The sequence below is a fragment of the Sorghum bicolor genome, chromosome 4 (assembly GCF_000003195.3).
Source record: "Sorghum bicolor cultivar BTx623 chromosome 4, Sorghum_bicolor_NCBIv3, whole genome shotgun sequence".
Taxonomy (NCBI): Eukaryota; Viridiplantae; Streptophyta; class Magnoliopsida; order Poales; family Poaceae; genus Sorghum; species Sorghum bicolor.
The window spans coordinates 1,843,911-1,853,242 of record NC_012873.2 but is presented as its reverse complement, the minus strand read 5'-3'; the positions used below and the strand labels follow the sequence as shown (position 1 = coordinate 1,853,242).

Here is a 9,332-nt window from a genome sequence, read left to right as displayed (position 1 = left end):
AAAAGAAGGGTTGCATGGGAGCCCTCTCTGCTGTGTCTAGGGGCAGACTTGAAACAGTAAATCATATTATCATATCATATATACTCTTATAAAGCTAAACCCCATTAGATGAATTCTCTCTTCATGCAAGGTGTATACATCATTCCCCACTATAAGTGACCCACTAAATGTTCTATCTCTTCATACAAGGCGTCCACATCATTCTCCACTAAGTCTATGTCATCCCATATTAATTACAAAATTTATCCATGTCATCTATATCATATAAAATACTTTAAATATTTAATCTATTAACATACAAGTCATCTACATATGCTATTTGTTTGATCACCTATGTCTCTATAATGTAATCAAATATTCTATTATTTTTCTTCTATTAGCTTAGCGATTGTTTACCAGATCTAATACAACAAAATAACATACAAGTCAAATTTATATATATATGTATACAAAATATATTGAATATCATATAGTAATGCTCTCTATATATAATGATTTATTTTTAAGAAAATTCTGCAGCAACGCGCGGGGAATTTACGTAGTACTCTTATAACCCACTAGATGAATTCTCTCTTCATGCAAGGTGTCCACATCATTTTCACTAAATGACCCACTAAATGTTCTATCTCTTCATGCACATATTAATTACAAAAAATATCTATGTCATCCATATCATGTGAAATACTTTAAATATTTAATCTATTAACATACAAGTCATCTGCATATGCTATTTGTTTGATCACCTATGTCTCTGTAATGTAATCAAATATTCTATTGTTTTTCTTTTATTAGCTTAGTGATTGTTTACCAGATCTAATACAATAAAATAACATGCAAGTCAAATTCATATATATGTATACAAAACATAGTGAATACCATGTAATAATGCTATATATATAATGATTTATTTTTAAGAAAATCCTGCAGCAACGCACGGGGAATTCATCTAGTTTTTTGAATGTGTGTATGCCCGCCAGTATTTGAGGTGCTGCATCAGAGATGCTTTTGGGTTGAATGACTTCGAAATTTCTGTCTGTGATTTCATTTCTAATTGGTTGCCAAGCTACACTACTGGATCCGGCTTCTTTGCCGAGAGCCGCGAGCCCTCGGCAAAGGCCTAAAAGCCCTCGGCAACGGCTTTGCCGAGAGCCTGCCACGTGGCTCTCGGCAAAGAGCTCTCGGCAAAGAAGCTCTCGGCAAAGAATTCTTTGCCGAGAGCCACGTGGCAGGCTCTCGGCAAAGACTTTGCCGAGGGCCAGAAACGCCCTCGGCAAAGCCTACGGCGCCGTCGAAAAACGTCAATATTGACGTCGTCTTTGCCGAGAGCCATGCTGGCAGGCTCTCGGCAAAGATTCTTTATTTTTTTAAAAAAAGCCTTTGCAGAGCCTGTTTGTCTCGGCAAAGGGGTTCTTTGCGAGAGCCCTGCAGGAAGGCTCTCGGCAAAGACCACCTTTGCCGAGAGCCAGACAGCCAGGCTCTCGGCAAAGCTGTAGTTCTTCTGAACCCGGCTTTCTATCTTTGCCGAGTGCCAGCCATCCATGCTCTCGGCAAAGCTGGGAATTTAGTTTTTTTTCTGTTTTTTCTCTGTTTTTTACATGCACAGCCACATATGTATATATATATATCACAAATCCCTTTGTCTATATCACAATCCACATATATATCACACATGAAACATATCGAAGTCCACAGATATCACAAATCCACATAGATATGACAAATCTAACATTACGTCCAACATAAACCATAAGTCACCACAAGTTCATAACATAAACCACAAGTCCACATGAATATCACTCCTCGAAGTCGCTAGCGCCTCACCCCTAGTGCTGTGACTCTGACCCGTCGTCGCCGTGGCCTCCGTCGTGTCCCGAGCCTCCATCTGGCCAAGCCGACCAGGGTGAGTGCCCCCCAGGGTGTGGAGAGCTCGCACCTGCCCACGGCGCCCACATGGCCTGCCCTGGCACCGACGGGTACGGGTACGAGTACCCGGGGCGCGGAGGAGGGCTGCCGGACAACCCGGGGTGGCCGTGCTGCGGATGGGCACCAGGCCACGTGTGCTGCGTACTTGGGTGGCCATAAGTAGTAACCTGCCACCCACTCTCTGGAGAAGGGGTCGGGTTCGAACCCCACGACTGATGCTACATAATATAAAAGCAAACTCATTAGTATCTGCAGGACGGCCGCACAAGCCAAAGCAATAGACAAACATATATACACTCACCGGACTACCTGCAGGGGCAGGAACAGGGGGTGGAACAGGGGGTGGAGCGAAGAGCGAGGCAGGCAGCGGAGGAGCTGTAGAGCTCTGGATGGACTGGAAGTATCCGACTAGGTCCGAGATCTGACGCTGCGTGTGCTGCTGCTGTGCCTCCATGTGGCGCCGATGGGCCTCGTCTCTGGCCGCCAGCGCGGCCGCCAGCTCTCGCCGATGAGCCTCCTGCAGCTCGTCCTGCCTGGTCCGCAACTCCTCTAGCTGCGACTGCAATATTACACCCGCAATGGTTAAACAATGCAAAAGGAGATGTATATATGTAAAACTAATGGACGATGGATAAAGCTGTAGTTACCTGCATCGCAGCTATCTGCTGCACGGAGCTCGGCTGACGAGGCCGTATGGGGACGTCGGAGGTCGAGCTGCTCCCCTGCCGAACCTCGCGGAGCGTGGGTACGGTGGCCGGGTTGATTGCGCTGTGGGCAATCATGTACCGGCCGTGCTGCTTCCCTCCTCCCGTCCTCATGAGCAAGTCCGTGTCCAGTGGCTCGGTGGTAAGGTCGAAGTCATCCCCATGGCGCGTGCGAGCTGCAGTGGCGTACGCGGACATCTTCTCGTAGGCGGCAGTGTTGGTGTATGCATCGGGCCCGTCCTGTGGGTTGTAGACGTTGTTCGGATCCGACGCTCGCCCCTTGTTAGCCAGGGCGTACCCAACATACTCGCTGATGGGCACGTTGCCGTGGGTCTTGCGCTGCGAGAAAAACACAAACAAGGTTGATTAAACGTAATGAGAATAAAGCGTTAGCAAAAATAAATAAACAAACAAAAAAAAAGAAACATACATATGTGTCCATGTACCCTGGGAGGGGCACGCTCCCCTGGTGGTGTGACGCCCCTCTCGTCGCAGCCAGGCGGTTCTCCCGTCTTCTTCTGCGCTCCACGTACCCCTCCGGCCTCTGCCACGAGTCCACAATCTGAGCCCAACAGTCGGTGTGTGATTTGCACCAATCAGCAGGAAACTGCATGACAACGTGCATTTGATATGTCAGAAGATGAATGAGAATTAATGTTTCATACTTATTTTTAAAGGCAGAATAAATGTTCCCTACTTACCTGCATGTACTGCTCTCTGGTGATATCAGTGTCGGGGAACATGATCATCTCCCTGGCCTGTTTCTTTGTCACCTTCTGGCCAAGCACCTCATGGTGGTAGGAGATGACGCACTGGATGTGCGCCTCGGAGTACATGTCCTTCAGCCGCTCTCTGCAGACCTTGTCCTGGATTTTTGCCGCCTCGGCCTCTTTCCCCTCCTCGCACACGAACCACTCCTACATACAAACATCATATATGTTTTATTTCATTATTTCAAAAACATCCAATGAATGCATAGTACTAAAGACTTACCCAGAACTCGGCCTTGATGACCTGCGCAAGAGTGGTGTCGTTTGCCACGACGCTAGAGAAGTGCGGCCAGGAAAAGGGTGGCTCCCTTTTCCCCTTGTGCTCGACCAAGCCGGGGTAGTGCTTCTTAATAAGGAGGCCCTGTATGCTAGTGATATGGCGTGACTCCGTCGCATCCACCTTGACAAAGTTCCTGCACGAGGCATTACGAAAAAATGTTAGTCTGAAGTTCGATTTTCAACATGTCATATGAATTAATCGTAAAAACATGAATGGTTACTTACCTATCACCGCAAGGTGTGATCAACGCTCGGGCGTGTCGCGCGGGCGGCCGATCAGGGAGGCGCGTGATACCCCGCGCGTAGAGCTTGCTCGAGCTAGACGAACTCGCCGCCTCAACAACTAGCTCCTCATCGTCGTCCTCGACGTGGTCACCCTCGAAGTGCTCCTCCTCGGGCTGGGCCATCGGGCTAGAAGACGCCGTGACCTGGCCTCGTCCATGGTCCCTGCTCATGGACGACTCCAGCTAAGGCTGGAGGTCCGTGTCGTCGGTGTCGTCGGTGTCGTCGTGCCTCATGAAGGTCGAGGCGACCCCCTTTCGCCGCGGTCGCCTTCCGCCCGGCATTTTGTCCTGTACCTGCAATGACAAAGCTAAAACCAATTAGTACAATTAAACAAGGAGTACTTACAAAGATATGCAAAATGAACAAAACATAATTGCAAATTAATAACTATAAAAATACAATATTACATGAATTAGAAATTATCTCCACGAACGGCGGTGGTTGGCTCATCGTCACTATAGTCATCATCACTGTCAATATTGTCGAGCTCTCTAAGGTCCTCGACATATCCATTTTCAACACCAACTCCATCGTCCTCAACAACATGTCTATCACGTTGAGCCCTCCATTCCTCAAGCATTATTAAGTCCTTAGCATCTTGCACTACTTCACCCTCGTCCTCATCGACGTCATTGTCGCCTTCCATGCCCATTAGCGAAAGAATGTCTATCTCCAATCTCCCGTCTAGCCCCTCAGGTTGATAGAACTCTCCGCTATTATCTTGTGGGTCATAGTTGTAGTCATCATCGTTTGGGAGAGGCGCTTTACCACGTGGCGATACCAAGTGCACAAGGTACCAACCCTCAAGATCCTTGTCTTTTTGGCACGCCCATGGGAGATAATAAACTTGCGTGGCCTGTTGAGCCACAATATAGACATCTTCTCCTTTATAGATGGAATCTTTTCGAATTTCAACTTGCCCAATGTCATCAGCTCTTCCGATGACCCCAGGATCGAACCAATGGCATTTGAACACCACTGGTTTAAGAGCTTGGGGGCCCTCGAAGTCAAGCTCATATATTTCTTCGACTATGCCGTAATAGTCACGGTCATCGTTGCCGGGTGTACGAACTCCTGTGCATGTGGTCTTTAGGTTGGGCCGACTCTCCTCGTGCCTTCTCGTGCGAAAGCGATAGCCATTCACATCATAAACGGTGAATGACTTTACCCTTGTAGCAAAGCCCCGTGCAACCTGTTTCAATTCACCATCCATTTCTGCATCCGTGCAGGCCTGCAAGGTGAGGCCAGGTAGATTGTTACATTACTCGCTCCTAGGAGCAAAGTGGAATCTCAAAGTTGGAACGAGGTAGGTTGGATGGTACCTTTGTACGGAACCAAGAAATAAAATCGGGCACGGCATTTTTGAGAAGATTGTCTTCTTCTTGGATGGTGGGAGCCCTTCTCCCTTTCCATTGTTCTTTCACAAACTTTCTGAAAAAACAAGAGACAAGCTCACTGTTCTTTTGATATGTAGAGGATATTGACGGCGTATGTAACAAGATCATTGAGAACTTACATTCGATAAGGCTCCACATCGTCAAGGTTCATCAACACGTAGAGCATGATAGTGCGCCACTCATGATCTCGCAACTGCTTGTGGGTACCTGCGCTTCCTCTTCCGAGTTGCCCTTTGAATAAACTCAGGGTCGATGAACTCTCATCGGCGTTGTAACGAGGGGGTGCGCCGGTGGGAAGGTTCTCAGTATAGTACGTCGTTGTGAAGTTTGACACCTCCTCCACTATGAATGCCTCTGCCACGGAAGCCTCAATTTTGGCTTTATTTCTACACTTTTTCCGAAGAATCTTTAGACACCTCTCGATTGGATAGCACCAACGGGCCTGCACGGGACCCCCCAGCCGTGCCTCACGCGGTAGGTGCAAAATCAGATGTTGCATCGGCAGAAAAAAGCCAGGTGGAAAGATCATCTCCAACTTGCAGAGCAACAGAGGTGCAACACGCTCCAGGTCAAGAATCACTGCCTGAGATAACTCTCTAGCACAAAGTTGTCGGAAGAAATAGCTCAACTCTGCTAGGACACGCTCCAAATGAAGTCCAAAAATCACGAAACTTAGCGACGTGTCGTGTTATCGCATGTGGAGGCTGTGTTAAAAAATTCATAAGATTTCGAGCAAGTTGCAATGCCGGATGTCTAAAACCTAGACATCTCCACATGTGATCAAATATGATCACATGCGGAGATGTTTGGATTTTAGACATCCGGAGTCGCAACTTGCTCGAAACTTTATGAATTTTTTACCACAACATCCACATACGATAACAAGACATGTCCCCAAATTTTGTGATTTTTAAAGTTCATTTGGAATTTATATAATTAAAAATCACATCAACGACACATGGATGGTTATGTTTCGTATAAAAGACATTCAAACTTTTGGGTGAGTTTATAGATATAGCCTCAAAATACACTCTCAAACATGAGTACCATTTTTCGAATGGCTATATTTTATTATTTCATGCACATGCAGTTCAAATTTACTTTTTCAAAAAAATGCAAAGAAAATAAATGAATTGATAAAATATAGCAAAATGTTATAAAAAGCTCCCAAATTTTAACATGTGCTTGTATATAATATGCAAGGGCTATAGAAAAAGTCTAGGCACAAAATTCAAAAAAAAACTTCAATCTTTGCCGAGGGCAAGTGCTAGCCCCTCGGCAAAGGTTGTCTTTGCCGAGAGCCTGGAGTTGCCCTCGGCAAAGGTCACCTCTTTGCCGAGAGCCTAACGGCGCGGCTCTCGGCAAAGGTGACGACTAGGGCAGCCGTTCACGGCACGGCATCTTTGCCGAGGGCTTGCCTTTTCCGAGAGCTAAGCTCTCGGCAAATCTGGCCTTTGCCTAGAGCCCCTCTTTGCCGAGAGCCTGGCCGTCGGCAAAGGCTCTTTGCCGAGAGGATGGCAGGGCTCTCGGCAAAGGCTGTCTTTGCCGAGGGTCTGGCTCTCGGCAAAGCAGGACCCTCGGCAAAGCTCGCGTTTCCTGTAGTGCTAGTAGGCTTGAGTCTCTCAAAGGCTCGTTCTTATTTTCTTTGCAAGTTTTGCTTGGGCGGCATCAGTATGGAAAAATAGAAATAAGATGGCAATACGTACAGAGAGCTTTCCCATCTGATCCTAATGTTGTCTTCTGAAGATGGTGTCACTGGCTTGTGGTCGCATGGGGGCCTTTCCCATGGAAGTACGGTGCTGATGGCAGAGACCCGTGGCGACGAGGAAGCCCTCCCATGCATCTCCCATGTGGAGCGGTGGCGTCCTTTGGATGGGTGTGTGGGTGGGGGGCATGGAGATGCAGCAAGCCACCCATGCATGGATGTGCAACCCATAGGGATGCAACGGCTTGCTTTGTCAATGGCTCACCAATGCGGTTGTTGGGGCAACGGCTCATCAGTGTCTCTTGACTAGCCGCCATGACCAGCTCTTCTTGATTGCTCCAATGAAACTTAGGCCTCATGACCAATATTGCAAATGCTGCTTGCATTGACCGCTAGCTTGTTCGTGATGATATCGCTCCCGCTCCCTGAATCAAACCAAAAAAACTAAGATACTTCTATGCCCAGAACCAAACATGCTAGTGAGATTATTCCATCGTCTTAAAAACTAGGGAGAGAACAGTCCCATCTAGGTGTCTCGAAATGAAACACATGTTGTACAGATCATTACTGGATGTAATGCTTATCGACCGCTGGATCGGAAACTTCACATATTGCAGAAACAGAGCACATGGATGTATTGTCTAGGCTCATTTGTAACATGAGATTTTTATATTAACGCCGAAATAGGAGAAATACAATAGTGGACAGTCGGCCAACTTGTTGAATCCTCAGTACCAGAGAGAGGAATGGCCCCCATTGGCCAAAAAACAGTAAAAATTAGATTTATGACGACAAACACCCCTTATCATGTCTTTGCTTCCTAAAGTCAGACTAGTAGTCACTGTTGCGTATCAAAACATGGCATGAAAGATAAGTGGCAGTGTTTCATGTAGTCGTTGTGCCTCTATCTTGTAAACAGGAAGAATAGTTTATTAAGGTATATCTTATTATAATGTAGTAAGATGGAGACTTTATTATTTCCGTATCCAATACTATATCATTACATTAATCATCCATAGACGATAAACATAATAATACTAATAAATAGAGGTATACTCATCAATATACTATCTGCTTATATTTATTCCAAGATACATTCAAAGCTCGCAACCGAATAATGCGAGCGAGTGTGACATCGACCGCCGTGCATCCATCCCATATGTTGTCCATGCATGCATGGTGGTCGATATGACAGCCGCTCGCACTGCTCGGTTGCGAGCCTCACATACATCAAGGCATAAACGTAAACACACAAGTATTTAGATACTCATGCGGCATGCCAGTCTAGCCGGGCGACGGTGGTGATCGGCGGCGTCCAGGTTGACCAAGACACGGACGTGCCTCGCCATTGCTGCCCGGCGGCAGCAGGGTCGCGTCCATGTGGGTGGACTTTGATCCACAGCTCCGGCCAGTGGGTGCAGACCTTGAGCATCGTCGTCGGGTAAACAGGCCATAGCCCACCACCTCTGACCAGGACTTCGTCTTTCCCAGTTATAATGTGTGTGTGATGAGTACTATTGGAGAAGAATTGCTGGTCTGCTGCTGCGCTTCTAGGTACACATATGGAGCTTATATATACATGTCATCTATGCAGACATATATGGGCTTACGAAGTTTTTCTTTAGTTTGCCATGTCGTCATCGATGATTATAATAAAATGCAAAGCAGGTTGCTTACGTATATGTAAGATAGGGATGCATAGCGTAGATCGTTGCCATGTCGTCATCGATGATTATAATAAAATGCAAAGCAGGTTGCTTACGTATAGGGATGCATAGCGTAGATCGCCCACGTTGGGATTGACACAACTTTTGCATATAAAGCTGTTTGCCGTCTAGAGGCAAGCGCCCCCTTGTCCAATAATGACTGTACTCAGTGAGAAGATCACCATATACTTAATTTATGTCATATGAGACGATGGTATCTTGGTATCGTATTGGCATCTTCGGTTTGCCACCCAGCTAGCCGTACTTACTATGCATCTGTACATTTGATATTGTACTTTTTAATACAAACTAAATGGCATATGCTTAGAATTTAACTATCCGGTGCTTTGTCATGCCCTCCCAGCTGGTTGAGCCTAAAACTTCGGTGCAATCTCTGGTGCTTGCACCGGAGAGCTTCGGTGCCTTCCTCTCTCCACCGTGCCACTCAAACTCCACATCTTCCTGTGCCCATTTATGAAAACTCCAGTGCACCCACCGGATAAATTTGGTGCCACCGCAAAGCTCTCTACTACTGCTCTCTGAATGTGTTTTCTTAGCTTCCT

At 46.7% G+C, this 9,332-nt stretch overlaps 1 protein-coding gene and 1 long non-coding RNA gene across 2 annotated transcripts; both read right to left on the bottom strand.

The window, feature by feature from the left end:
- Positions 1,664-3,153, bottom strand: LOC110434590 (WW domain-binding protein 11-like). The gene is made up of 5 exons (XM_021458908.1): positions 3,058-3,153; positions 2,571-2,966; positions 2,225-2,482; positions 1,934-2,141; positions 1,664-1,722 (listed from the first exon to the last, which is right to left on the bottom strand). Exons 1-5 carry the CDS (start codon positions 3,067-3,069, stop codon positions 1,664-1,666), a joined length of 933 nt encoding a protein of 310 aa, XP_021314583.1. The 5' UTR covers positions 3,070-3,153.
- LOC110435102 lies at positions 3,148-3,705 on the bottom strand. The gene is made up of 3 exons (XR_002452764.1): positions 3,621-3,705; positions 3,329-3,544; positions 3,148-3,234 (listed from the first exon to the last, which is right to left on the bottom strand). It is a non-coding gene; the product is annotated as an uncharacterized LOC110435102 (long non-coding RNA).